General features: G+C 36.8%; 1 protein-coding gene across 2 annotated transcripts in view; it reads left to right on the top strand.

Annotated features, from left to right (window-relative positions):
- Window positions 1-15,134, top strand: part of cxxc5a (CXXC finger protein 5a) — a 49,606-nt gene extending 34,472 nt beyond the window's left edge. Inside the window, exon 3 of one of the 2 annotated variants that reach the window (XM_061962437.2) lies at window positions 14,153-15,134. In XM_061962437.2, coding sequence (XP_061818421.1) covers window positions 14,153-14,194 — 42 coding nt within the window. In that variant the 3' untranslated portion in view covers window positions 14,195-15,134. Of the gene's footprint in view, window positions 1-14,149 lie in introns of both variants that reach the window. The other variant, XM_061962436.2, reaches the window with a different exon arrangement.
- The last annotated feature ends 389 nt before the right edge of the window (window positions 15,135-15,523 follow it).

Here is a 15,523-nt window from a genome sequence, read left to right as displayed (position 1 = left end):
TTTTGGATTTTCATTTGTTGCCACTTCAAATCATCAAAATTAAATGAAATAAACATTTGAATGCATCAGTCTGTGTGCAATGAATAAATATAATGTACAAGTTACACCTTTTGAATGCAATTACTGAAATAAATCAAGTTTTTCAAAATATTCTAATTTACTGGCTTTTACCTGTATATGGAACGTTTTATCCAACGCATTTTTTTAATGATATTGATTACGTGTCTATCGCGATATATATTGTTTTATCGGCCCAGCCCTATTTTAATATCTGCCTAAATCCAGAAATTCTGAAATCAAACCATGGAGGCATGGCAGTGCTGCAGAGGTATTTATAAAGCAATCTTGCCTTCCTTCATACTTTCTCCAAACGAGCTGTTTTGAATTTGCTAAATTTGTGACCATTTTCGCAAGTGTGATGTCAGCGGATATCTCCATATATGGTAGAATTTTAGCGAAGATTTTTGCGCCATTGTCTTCCGAAGTTGTAGTCAATCATCTCCTTCTTTTCCTCTTTTCATCTGGTTGTGGGGCAGATGCACATGCATCCTCTGCTATTGTCATTGCAAATTAGCGTATAGTTCTAACTTATATCTGTCAGTAGACTCCATATGAAAGGGCTAAAAACTACAACATGGCTGATGGGGAGAAGGCACAGTCGGAGTGGAGGCACGTAAATTAGGCCGCCCACAAAATTAAATGTAGAAAAGAAAAATCGTTATATGACCTCTTTAAATGAGGATTTTGTCGTACATGTGCCGTGCCTATGGAGACACTCATTTCATGCACACATATTGCTTCATAGGCTCCAAACTAGAGATGTCCGATAATGGCTTTTTTGCCGATATCCGATATTCCGATATTGTCCAACTCTTAATTACCGATTCCGATATCAACCGATACCGATATATACAGTCGTGGAATTAACTCATTATTATGCCTAATTTTGTTGTGATGCCCCGCTGGATGCATTAAACAATGTAACAAGGTTTTCCAAAATAAATCAACTCAAGTTATGGAAAAAAATGCCAACATAGCACTGCCATATTTATTATTGAAGTCACAAAGTGCATTATTTTTTTTAACATGCCTCAAAACAGCAGCTTGGAATTTGAGACATGCTCTCCTTGACAGAGCATGAGGTTGAGGTGGGCGGGTTTGGGCGGGGGGGGGGGGGGGGCAGCGGGGGTGTATATGTAGCGTCCTGGAAGAGTTAGTGCTGCAAGGAGTTCTGGGTATTTGTTCTGTTGTGTTTATGTTGTGTTACGGTGCGGATGTTCTCCTGAAATGTGTTTGTCATTCTTGTTTGGTGTGGGTGCACAGTGTGGCACACATTTGTAACACAGTTAAAGTTGTTTATACTGCCACCCTCAGTGTGACCTGTATGGCTGTTGACCAAGTATGCTTGCATTCACTTGTGTGTGTGTGTGTAAAGCCGTAGATATTATGTGATTGGGCTGGCACGCAAAGGCAGTGCCTTTAAGGTTTATTGGCGCTCTGTAGTTTTCCCTACGTCCGTGTACCACTCCGTACAGCTGCGTTTTAAAAAGTCATAAAATTGTACTTTTTGAAACCGATACCGATAATTTCCGATATTACATTTTAAAGCATTTATCGGCCGATAATATCGGCAGTCCGATATTATCGGACATCTCTACTCCAAACTGTAGTGTTTTGTGATGTTGTGGAAAATCCAGTGCACAGATATAATTTTTCCTAAAGCGTGATGTTGGCAACAGAAGCTATTTTTACCATGTCAAAAGGTGCACTCTGGGAGGCACCCCTGTTTTGCGATGGTGTGCCAAAAACCTATTAGGTATCAATTTAACTATATGTATGTATATGTGTAGAACTGCACAGCATCTTACTGAGAGTATGTAATATTTTGATTAACTTTGCTGTAGTTCAACATCAGCGCAAACCAGATTAAAAAACACTTAGTTACTCAGAGTTAATATCAGGGTTGGGTGTTGTTTACAGATGATCAAATATGATGCCAAATATGAGTGCAACAATTTGTTGACAAAAAACTAAAATAATATTTGGGTTGGGTGTTGTTTACAGATGATCAAATAGGATGCCAAATATGAATGCTACAATTTGTTGACAAAAAACTAAAATAATATTTGTTGCAGACAAATTCATTTGTCGATAATAGTCGGCAGTTATGTAACGGTATCAAAATCTCACGGTACGATTTTATGACGGTATTATGGCCATGGTACGATATTATTGCGGTATATATACTGCATATGAAAAAAAAAGCTTAGTAAAAATGCCATATTGTGTAAACTGAAGTGGCTGGAATGTTTAGGATAAACACACTTACTGTAATTGAAAAATGTAATCATACTTTTTACTAAGGGACAGACGGGTTTCCAGGTTCGATCCCAGCTTCCGCCATCCGAGTCACGTCCGTTGTGTACTTGAGCAAGGCACTTCACCCTTGCTCCTGATGGGTCGTGGTTAGGGCCTTGCATGGTACCTCCCACCATCAGTGTGTGAATGTGTGTGTGAATGGGTGAATGTGGAAATAGTGTAAAAGTACCTTGAAGGTAGAAAAGCGCTATACAAGTATAAACTATTCACCATTTTACTACAAAGAAGTATTTCTAAGTGCAAATAATTGTGCAGGAACATCTACTGTTTCAAGCAAATGTTTAAAAGAATAACTTACAGTTGTGGTCTTTAAAGTAACAATGTAAACATCCAGTGTAACAAGAGTAAAACAACAATGTACAGTTTAGTGTGTTTCAACTTTTACATTATGGAAAACAGTGTCCTCTACAGAGATCATTTTTATATCAGTCTGTAAAATGTTATTTCTCAGAAAGTTAAACTAATAATATGACTTCCTTACCTCTGCCAAAGAGGTTATGTTTTGGCGTGGGCTTGTTTGTCTCACTCAACCGGTTATGGACAGATTTTATGTCTAAAAACAATTCATGTCATCTACGTTTGTACAACGAGTATGAACACACTTTGTACACCTCACCAGTCCTGCGCTGCGCAGAGGATTCTGGGAGATGTCGTTTATTTCCAGATCCGGCCAACGCTAATACACCAAAATAAAACTAAACTCACCAAGTTTTCGTTTGATACGGTCACACGTCACGATACTATTGAGACGACTTTGAAACCGAAATACCGCAGTATTTATAATAGCGTTACATCCCTAATTCGGTGACATCATCACTCCTGTTTTTCCGGACATAACAAGGCGACTGACAGCAACTGGAAGAGAAAAATGGCTGCAAACGCCGCATAAAAACCCACAAACTAAAACAAAAAATATGTCAAACTTATGAATAACTCGCTCAATTTGCAAAGCGGACCTTGCTTTTCATGTGCAGTGAAGTGGGAGCGTTCAAAGCTGAGACATGTGGGACATCTGGTGGATGCGGTCTTTAACTCCTCTCAGTGAGATAGTTAACTTGCTAGCTAGCCAGCTACAGAGTGATGCACTTGTGTGAAAAATACCTTTAACTATCATTTTAGCCAAAGTCAGCCAGCTAAACTTTGTCTATATGCCTGTGTGCGTCTTTCTAAACACATCATCCTCACAAAATGCTCCTATCTTTTTGAGGATGCGAGATAGCTTTGGTGTTATTTTAATTTTATTGACTGTCCTTTGCTTTAATAAAAATGTTATACTTTGTTTTTAATAGCACTTTGCTTGTCTTTGCTTTAAAATGAATAAAATGTTAATAGTTATTTTTATTTTTTGTAGCAGCCAAATGAGCAATAGTTACAGCATAAATAAATGTATCTGAATGAAGTAGTCATCTTTATGATTTTAATCCAATTAGTTAACTAATCGCTAAAATATTCGTTATTTGCAGCCCTTGTCATGTCTTTTGGGTCATGTTTTGTTTAGTTTAGTTATTGGACTCTTTAGTTTCTGTTTACGCTCCATTGTTTTTGTTTCCATGATTACCCATTAGTTTTCACCTGTCCTCATGTCACGCACCTGTCTCACGCTTTGCACTCGCGCACCTGTCACTAATCATGTCACTGCTATTTAAGCCGGTCTTTTTCTGTTGATCGTCCTGGTGACAGTATCTTTTCTACCTCTGCTACCCATGAGATTCCTGTTTACTATAGTTCATGCTTCATGCCATGCCACAGTAAGTGTTTTTGTTTCATGTTCATAGTTAATTGCCTTTGTGCAAAGTTTTTGTTTCATTAGTCAAGTTTTTGTACTTCCGCTTTGTGCGCGCTTTTCGTTTGTTCTTTTTGTTAGTGTAAAAATAAACATGTCCTTACCTTCACGCCTTGCCCGCGCCAACTTTCCTTTGCATTCCGGGAAAACACAACACCCCAAGGTCCACGTATTGACACCTTGTCCCAGATTGATACTTTTGAAAAAAAAAAAAGGTCAGAGGTAAAAAAAAAAAAAACACACACCACTTTTTCCCCAAAAAACTATGCTGAGTTTTGTGAAATGCAAAATGAACAAATAGTACTGAAACAATTCAATAATATAAATAACATTTAACCTATTTGTTTATTTGAAAGGGATCCTCATTAGCTGATGCCGTGGCAGTCAGCTCCACACAAAACATCACATATTACTGCACAAGTTACAAATTGACCAATCCACAACAAACTTTTAATTATCAGGGTAAAACCAGCAGCAAAACAGAACACGGAATGAGTGAAGAAAAAAGAAGCAAATTTTTTAGGTTGGTGAGTCAGCATCTTTTGAGGTGAAGTACAAGCAACCTTTCCCGCATTTTGGCCTGAACCTTTTAGTTAGATCAGGGGTGTCTAACTCATTTTAGATGGGAGGCCACATGGAGAAAAATGTACTCCCAAGTGGGCCGGACTGGTAAAATCACGGCACGATAACTTAAAAATAAAGACAACTCCAGATTGTTTTCTATGTTTAAAAAATAGAACAAGCCCATTCTGAAATTGTACAAATCATAATGTTTTTTGTTTTTTTTTGACACTTACATGTTGCGGTTAATAGTTTTCTACCTTTATTTGTCATTATTTATACTTTCCGAATACATTACCTGATAATGTTCATCAGTCAACTCATTAGTGTTAATTTTCAATCTATTAAGATAAAAAAATGATATCAAAATCAAATTACAGTACCGTATTTTTCGGATTATAAATTGCAGTTTTTTTCATAGTTTGGCCGGGGGTGCGACTTATACTCCGGAGCGACTTATGTGTGAAATTATAACACACTACCGTAAAATATCAAATAATATTATTTATCTCATTCGCGTAAGAGACAAAGCAAATGTCCGCAATCGTCACACACACGTCACACACGTCAACCAATAAGAATTCAGCGGGGGCGGGTCATGGCAGAAGTGCATTGTGCGTCATGGCAGAAGTGCATTGTGGGTCATGGGAAGCTAACTGCTGCTACATTCGCAGCTATTAAAATGGATTATTTCAACATTGGCGGTAATTTATAAAAACTGAGAAGGGCTGAACTAAAATGGCACCAAAAAGGAAATCATATACTGCAGATTACAAGCCGGACGTAGTGAAATATGCAGCAGAAAACGGCGATCGAGCAGCAGAAAGAAAGGAAACGGCGCATACCAGGAGCGACACCGGGGAGGAAGATTTCATGGGATTTAGCGATTAGGAGTGACAGATTGTTTGGTAAACGTATAGCATGTTCTATATGTTATAGTTATTTAAATGACTCTTACCATAATATGTTACGTTAACATACCAGGCACGTTCTCAGTTGGTTATTTGTGCCTCATATGGCGTATACTTATTCAGCCTGTTCACTATTCTTTATTTATTTTAAATTGCCTTTCAAAAGTCTATTCTTGGTGTTGGATTTTATCAAATAAATTTCACCCAAAAATGCGATTTATACTCCAGTGTGACGTATATATGTTTTTTTCCTTCTTTATTATGCATTTTCGGCCGGTGCGACGTATACTCCGGAGCGACTTATAGTCCGAAAAATACGGTATATTATTTATGTAGTTTGATCATTTTCCTCGACTGATGTACTAACATCGTGTGGTTTATTTTGTACATATGTAGCATCATCTACAAAGATACATATAATTGCTATTTTGACATCCAGTGGACACATTTAGAACTACTGTTTCTTTCATTCAAAAATTTTCAGGTTAATTTTTATACTTAGCAAACTCATCCCGCGGGCCAGATAAAACCTGTTCGCGGGCCTGATCCGGCCCCCGGGCCGTACTTTTGACACCCCTCAGTTAGATACTCACCGTCGTGTGTGCGTGTGAAAAACAAGCATAACACCTTCAAGACAGTTGACATTTCCTCATTTTGCTTAATTTTCGGGACACTAAATTAATAGTAAGTATTCATTTTACTTATTCTGCTTAATCAGTTGTAACTATTAATTTATATTTCTGATGTGGCTGCTATCTCCTTAGTTTTTCGGTCTGGTTACTAGCGTTTACGTTTGCACTGCTGCCATTATGGTACCGAGTTTCAGTACACTTCCTTACCGAACAACACTACTTATAAAGAATCTGTTGAGTGTGTGGAGATGTCTTGTGTTAAGAGAGTATATGATATTCATGCCAGTCATAAATTACATCTAGAGCAGGGGTGTCAAACTCATTTTAGCTCAGGGGCAGCATGGAGAACCATCTATTCTACTACGACAACTTCAGATTGTTTTCTTTGTTTTACTTCGGCCCAAAATAGAACAAGCACATTCTAAAAAAAGGAAATATCCCATTAAATCCTCTTGACAAAACATTTCAAGTTAGTTGAAAATTCTGAGGAAAAAAATGGTGCGGTTTCAAAAACACCATGAAAAAGACAATGAATTTAGACCTAATCTCAGTGTATCTACAAAGCAATCAACTTTAAGTCACAGTCCATCTAGGGTTGAACAAAAAACAAAGAAAAAATAAAAACTTATGTATCAACTACCTCATTTGTCATTTCCACTGTTCACTTTCTTTAAATTTGCACAGAAGACAATCATTTTCACAGAACTATATCAATGTACAGTGTCTCATGCAGCATTTTAAGTGGGGTTACCAAATTTTTATTTTACTCCTATTTGTTTTACGTTGGGTCGAGGGGGAGGAGTCGCAGTCCCACTACTGTGTACGTCTTGCCTGGTATACTTCCTCGCCCCGGTTTAAACTATTTGCTTGCCTAACAGAATTGCTATTGCGACATCCAGTGGACACATTTAGAAAAACTGTTTCTTTACGTTAAAAATGCAGCTCAATTTTACACTGACTCATCTCGCGGGCCGGATAGAACCTGTTCGAGGGCCTGATCTGGCCCGCATGTTTGACATCTCTGATCTAGAGGGTGTTATTGATGTGTGGCCTCTATCGACAGACAGCTGGCGGTCTATTGGAGTTGTATTCCGATGTTTGAAAATTCCCCCTTTTTCGGTCATAGTGATTGAGACACACATTGTTCGGCATGGCTTTAATTGGCTAAAATGAATGTCTCTGCATAACATGCACTTCAAGTCTCATCATGACAAGTTGAAATTAGTTCAGAGTGGATGTCATTATCATCACAGCCCACTTTTATATTCTGTGATATGGCAAATTGTTTGTTCTATGCTAAGACAACGGGCTCATCTCATTGAGAGGGGAACCATTGATTTTAGAAATTGGCCAATTCAAACACACAGATCACATCTGCTTGAAGCAGTACAGTGCTAACGAAAAAACATGTTTTTCCTTCTATTTGCTGCCACTTTCTATTGATTGCACATGTTTAATGAGGAAACGTAGCAGTTAAAGTTCATCTGATGAATGTGTTTTTCTTGCCATGTATTACGACACAGTAAATCCAGACCTTACCGGGGTTTGTTTTTTTTGACATCTGTGTCGGCGCCAGATGTTGCTGCTGTCCTCCTGGCTGTCTCAGCAGCTAAGTGCTTCTGTAGAAAGGTCGTCACAGAGACAGATGAGAGGTTAACAACACAGACCATAAAATGATGCTGCCAATATGCTGCCTGCGAAGCTTACCTTATGGTTCATATTTATTATCACTTAAGAAGCAATTCGTCTAAAAAAATGTGTCATAATCTTCTGAGCACATTCATTCATGTCTTAACAAGTGACTAAATTAGTTTGACCTCAAACATGGGTTGATAAAAGTGAGAGTTCTATACAATTCAACTGATAGTAAAGGTTAATGTTGCATTGTTACTGGACATGCAAGACTATCCCACAATGCATTGGTGCATCTTCAAATTAACAGGGGAAAGTGTTAACTTTAACATTGTTCTCTCTAGTTATTTTCCTATGTTCTAGCTTCACAGTGTTTTCTTACAAGACTATGCAGGTTTAGGAGTAAAACATTACATTAGGTTCACAAAAGGTTTGACTACAATCACAAAGACTAGCTAGCCAGCTAGCATGCTAGGCAAACGCTATACAAGCTTATTTTCTATACTAAAGGATCTGAAATGACAAAATATATGAACATTTTTTTGAAATATGTTAAAAAAAGATTAATTTACAGAGTCAACATTCTAAGTGGTGCAAATGTCTTTTTAAATTCCGTTTTCACCTCGTGGTTTAGTGTTTTGCTCTCCCTTGCTTGTTTGGAAGAAAGTACTAGAACAGGCGTGCCCACACTTTTTCCAACATACTGACAAATCAAAGAATGTGCGGGCCATTTTGGTAGTTTTCACCTTAAAACTAGTTATATATATATTGTATTTTTTTGTGCCATAAATGCAATTCTAGTAGAAATAATATGAAAAAATTATGAGCGAAATGTGCTAAAAAAGCTATCATGCCGAAGTGTATACCTGCTAAACTAGCATGGCTAAAATGCTAATTACGCGCCAAGTACCAAAATATATTACTCTGAGTTGTGTACCTGAAAAAGGTGTTTAAAATGCTAGCCTGCTAACGGTAACATACATCAGGTAGCAAAATATGACTGATGTGTATGCCTACAAAATTAGCTCAAAGAAATGCTAGCATACTAATGTTAGCATGCTAACAAGAATCAGTAGGGTTGTACGGTATACCGATATTAGTATAGTACCACGATACTAATGAATCATATTCGGTACTACACCGCCTCTGAAAAGTACCGGTCCTTAATAATTTTGACAAAATAATAGAATAGAAAATGACACAATATGTTACTGCATACGTTAGCAGCTAAATTAGGAGCCTTTGTTTGCTTACTTACTACTAAAAGACAAGTTGTCTTGTATGTTCACTATTCTATTTAAGGACAAACTTGCAATAAGAAACATATGTTTAATGTACCGTAAGATTTTTTGCTAAAATAAATCCAATATTGACATTTTTTGTGGTCCCCTCATACTTGCCAACCTTGAGACCTCCGAATTCGAGAGATAGGGGGCTGGGCGGTGGGGGACGTGGTCGGGGGTGTGGCGGGGGCGTGGTTAAGAGGGGACGAGTATATTTACAGCTAGAATAATAATAATAATAATAATAATAAATTCACCAAAAGTCATGTATTTCATATATATATATATATATATATATATATATATATATATATATATATATATATATATATATATATATATATATATATATATATATATATAAATAAAAGAAATACTTGAATTTCAGTGTTCATTTAATTACACATATACACACACAAAACACTCATCTACTCATTGTTGTACTTGAAAGTGCAATGCTTTGCAGCCAGAAGCACAGCCTTATATACAACATACATACTAAATACACAGTAATGAAAACACAATTGTTCTACTAACTGTACTGTGCTTGCTGCTTACTTACTAAAAAAAAACCAACAACACTTACCTTTCACTATTTGAGTAGCCTTTGTTCTGCCTTTTGCGTGCTGGCGAGCGATCTCTGAATCCGGGAACATATCCTTCACGGATTTGTTGAAGACATCTGCAAATGAGAACGGGATGTTGCTTCCAGCTATCAGCATAGCCATCTTTGTCTCGGCATAAGTTACACCATCGGATCTCCATTTAGCGAGGTGGCCCATATTACTGGGCTGGGACTGCACTGCCAATGCTTTGTGCTTCGCTGTCCGTTCATGACTGAGTATATCCGTTCCGTCACCGTGTTCAATGGAGAAGTCTGTTCTACAAAATTTACAGGCAGCATACCCCTTCCCCTTCGAACTGCCCTGGATAAACTGAAATTCTTGTTTCCATTCATTTTGGAACTTACAAGCGTATTTCTTCATCTTACTCGTCGTCGCCATTGCTGTATCTTCCTCGTTCGCATGGAGCTGGAGGGGGCGTGGCCTCCAGCTCCGGCTGGAAATCGGGAGAAAAGCGGTAGAAAAATTTGTCCCGGGAGGTTTTCGGGAGAGGCGCTGAATTTCGGGAGTCTCCCGGGAAAATCGGGAGGGTTGGCAAGTATGGGTCCCCTTTATTTAGAAAAGTATCAAAATAATTTTGGTACTGGTACCAAAATATTGGTATTGGGACAACACTAATCATCAGGTAGCAAAATTTTTGACACTGAGGTATATACCTGCAAAATTTGAAAAAAAGCTAGCATGCTAAAAGGAAAATGCTAACGATTGTGCAGCGGGCTGCACTTTGGACACCCCTGGACTAGAGCAACAGGAAAAGGCTGTCTTTGTAGCTGCCTGAGTGAAAATGTATTCAAATTTCTTTTCTGCACAGATGTGGAGTTATATGCTTGATCTGAAGGTTAACACAAAACACATTACCTAATTGGTGTACTTATTTTTAAAGAACAATGTTAAAAAGACAGCTGGGATTTGTGGGTAGGCCTAAAGTTTTACAGGCAATACAACCAAGCGACTTTTTTTTTTTTTTTTACCCCCCAGCCTTTTCATTAATAGACATATTTTTGCCTGCCCAGTGTTTTCGATTTTTAACATCAGCAATATTTAACCTGTTAATCTTTAGCCAGTCTGATTTAGCAACAATCAAGGTGGATGAGGTTAACACAAAGCATGTGATCTAACTTACTGCACTTGTTTTACTTGAATATACCCCTTTCATGTCTGGGCGCCGATAGACACCAGAATGCAACATGCATGGGGATTTCAGTTCCATCGTCTCACTGTTTTTTGAGGGCGTAGGAACACGCTGGTGCGTGTGGAGGTGTGTGACACATATTGGTTTTGGTGTGAGAGCGCGTGTGGGTGCATGAGTCCTTCCTGCCTCACTCCAGGCTCCCTTTGCGCGTGTCCCAATTGGACTTTGCAGGACGCCCGCCTTGCTGATAGTGTCTCTCCGCGTCCTGATTGGCGGGCCTCTAGCAGCGCGCATGTGTGCCATTTCTGACGTGCAGATAGCCACAGTGAGGGTCGGCGGAGGGGGGTGTTGACGGTGTAGAGTGGCATCGTCATTAAGGATGGCGTGGGAGAGCGACGCGTGTGGTGGCTAAATAATAAATGTGGCCTATCGGTTTTTGTGTGAAGCCTTTTCCTGCGTCTAATGGCTCATACACATTTCATCACTCATGCCGAGAGTGGCGGGTCATTTATGAACTAAAATAGCAAACAAGCAAAGGTTCAAGCGCTTTGGTAAAATGTGTGTTCATAAATCATGTAATTTATGTTTTTATTCACATTGTTTGCAATAATACCAACAGATACAATTAATTAATCATGTAAATAAGGATGCAGGCTACTGCAGATACAAACCCTAAAAGTTTGCAATGTATTTTTTTTATTTTTAATTATCTAAATTAGGGGTTCGCACACATGAACATTAAATATTTTCTTTACTCAAATGTAGTTTTATACTTAACTTCTTTAGCTTCGAATTAGATCATCTTTTTGCCATGGGTTCAAAACAGAGAACATTTCTGGGTATGCTGCTCGTTTTACATATACAGTAATATTGTACATGGTAATTGGGATTTGATATATATTGTATATGCTATATAAAAATATAATATAATAATATATCAGTATATATTATATACTGTATACATAATATGTAAATATTACATATGTTATGTTTTATATTGCTACTATGGTACATTTTTTGTCTACTTAATACCTGCATTATCCTTTCCATCCGTACCCTTTCCATCCTTTAAAACTGAGCTACTGTGTGGAACAATTTCCCTTGTGGATCAATAAAGTTTGTCTAAGTCTAAGTATGAACTATTAAAAAGATTGGAAATGACAGTAAAAGGGGAATATGAAAACATAGAGAGCATAAACAGATTAATAAATACAAACAATAAAAAAGTCAAACAAAACTAAATGCTCAACGTTAAATAAATACAATTGTAAAATATTTTGTCGGTTGGTTAAAATGTATTTCGAACATGTATACAGTATCAATATGATACATCACATATTTTACATATATATTTTTTTTTCTTTACAACATGTCCATTAAGGAGTAGGAAGAAGCAAGGCTTATTTAATCCTACCCCTTTTCCACTTCATAGCAATTACTAACACATATATTCACTTCCTGTTCTCAGTTTGTACACAATTTACACCAACTCTTATTTTCAACAAGTTCATGACGTTGATTATAATGCTTCTTCCTTGTACTTTGTAAACACTTGTTTGAACAACTTACTTTAACTATTGAAAACAAATATGATCATGTGAAGTTTAAAAGCCATTCCACTGAATCGGTGCTATTCGCTCGTTATAACTCTCTCAAAATAAACTTACATTGTTGTCTTTTTTCCCAATTTTAAATCTAATAACACACTTATTGAAATCCTACAATTGTCTACTGGCCCATCTAAGGCAGACCTGGGCAAATTAAGGCCCGGGGGCCACATGCGGCCCGTTAAGCTTTTCAATCTGGCCTGCTGGACATTCCCAAATAATTGTATTCATTATTTAGTTACAGTGTTTTTTTCCCAATATTCAAACACAGTGTTACCGTTCAAATTGCGTGTAATGTTACAGTGGTCAAAAATTATAAATATACTTGTAAAATAAAACTATTTTCTTTGTTTTTAATGATTACTTAGGCCTACTACGCTACTGTAATTTAATGTTGGTCATTATGGTGGCACTTGGAGAGCCACGTGTTTTCTTAGGTAAAAAAACAAAAAGTTTGAGAACCACTGTGTTAGAGTAACGGGACTGAGTGGAAAAAGTGGAAATTAAAAAAAATGTAAGGAGTCACTCAAACATTTTACATTTTTGAACGATTTAAATCAGTGGTCCCCAACCTTTTTGTAGCTGCCGACCGGTCAACGCTTGAAAATTTGTCCCACAGACCGGGGGGGATTTTTTTCCCTTTCCTTTTTTTCATAAAGAAATACAATCATGTGTGCTTACAGACTGTATCCCTGCAGACTGTATTGATCTATATTGATATATAATGTACATATTGTGTTTTTTATGTTGATTTAATAAAAAAACAAAAATAAGACAACTTTTTTTTATTTTTTTATTTCTTGTGCGGCCCGGTACCAATCGGTCCGCGGACCGGTGGTTGGGGACCACTGATTTAAATGATTATATTTCATGGTAAATTCAAATTTAAGCAAGGACAGGCAACAAATGCTTATTTTCCCAGTTGTGTGAATTAATGTTTGAAATAAAAAAAATATATTTATGAAAATGCAGTCAAATCAATTTGCAGTATACTTTGCTAAAAAAAAAAAATAGTTTACAGTTCATTTAGGGCAGCAGCTAACAATTATTTTAGTAATTGATTAATCTATCAATTAATCCAGTTTATCAAACAAAACCCACTTTGTAGCCTTAATGTGAAATTTATGGAAAATAGTTAAAATAAACAACACTGCTTGCCATAATTTTGATTCTTTTTTTTCCGATAAATGCACATCCTCAACATTAAAATTGCACTTTTGAAATGTGTGCATTATTACAAAAACAAAAAACAAAACATCTTTGCACCCACACACCATGGCTCTCCTGTGCTTTATTTCAGCGGTATTGTTTGCGTATTTAAAATTCTGGGCACTCAGTACGGTCCAGATTTTATAATTGTTACACTTAAATAAAAAAAATATTGAAATAAATACTGGAATTATTGCAAAGAAAGTCACATTTAAGTAATAGAATGATAAAAATAACTAATAATTAAAACACATGAAAATGAATAAGTGTAAGGGGGAAATGTGTCGCCATCCAAGATTGTATATAAAAGAAGAACATGTCTTACTTTTCATGAGTAACCTCCAAACTTCTCTTCCCTCGTCTCCCTTCCCCTTCTTCCTTTCTGTGTTCTTCCAAGAAGGTGATGCTTCCGACAGGAGCGGCTTTCCGATGGTTCCAGTAGGACTTCTCCTCCTCTTCTCCCTTACCCAAAGCTCTGCCATCAAGTGCAATGCCAACTCTTTGGATTGTCTCCGGACACTGGCTACTAAATAAACAAGCAACAACAAGAAAATATTATTAAAAAAAAGGAAAAAAAAGAACAAAAACAAAGCAGAAAAAAAATGGGGTAATGGATGCGCCTACTTATTTCTTGAACCAAAAATGAAGCGTGAAGAAAAGCATCTATGGAAACTTTAATTCCTTTTTCTATGTTTCCATTTTGGTACCTTTTGTCCTTTTACCAGCAGCTTTTTTTTTTTTCTTCATGTCGTTCGAACACAGAACTGTTTATTGCCAGAAGCAGAAATGACAGACCCAAGTGTGGACAATCAACTTATTTCTGTGTTTGGTGTTAATGTTGTTCATGTGTGGAAAGATACAGTACTTGTGTAGAGAATGTACTTTTACAGCTATATCTTTTAAAAACTAGCGGCTAATGGCAAACATTCTTGGAACTCTTCATCATTACGTTACCCAAAACTTTGTCTCTTTTGACCTAACAACCACACATTCAAATTGCTGTAAAATCCCACCTCCAAACAGGAAATAGAAGCTGATACTTGGCGATAATGTCATCCATCATCAGCCCTTGTCTGTATTTCTAAACTGTTTTTTTTTTTTATGTGCAACTGGCAGCCTTACGTTTGTTATTTTGGCCCCTACTGAGCATGCTCCGTAGCATGCTATCTGGCCGATAGCACTAAGAGACAGCACTTGCTCTGAGTCTACCCTACTGAACGCACTGAGACAAGATTACTTTATTTTGTATTTGCTTTCTTTTATTTTCATGATTTGTGTTATGTTACCGGGTAGCTGCAGCTCTTAAGAATAACCGATCTTTGTATTTGTTTAGAAAATTGGACTGTTTTTTGTGAATAAAGAGGAATGCATGTATTTGTGTCAAATGTACAATTCCCATGTTCGTCCACTTGTCACTCTTTTAAAAAAAAAAATACATATATATATATATATATATATATATATATATATATATATATATACACAGTATATATACAAAGGGACTTTTTTTTTATGATCATTAGTCAGAGTGATAGAACTTATAAAGCCAAATGCAATTTTGAGTTATATTTGAATATAAACAGTGGTGAACTTCTTTTTACACTTTTATGACAGTTAAGAATGTTAAAACTCCCACAGGAAGCAATGGAAATAACGACAATAACAATTTAGTTAGCTAAGTACAGTACGGTTAAGTACAGTAATAAATAAACAATAAAACACACTCTAATGGCAAAGGTGTAATATGTATTTATTTGAATTAGGAAAATGC

Source organism: Nerophis lumbriciformis, linkage group LG09 (genome assembly GCF_033978685.3).
Source record: "Nerophis lumbriciformis linkage group LG09, RoL_Nlum_v2.1, whole genome shotgun sequence".
Taxonomy (NCBI): Eukaryota; Metazoa; Chordata; class Actinopteri; order Syngnathiformes; family Syngnathidae; genus Nerophis; species Nerophis lumbriciformis.
This window is presented reverse-complemented; position numbering and strand designations above follow the sequence as displayed.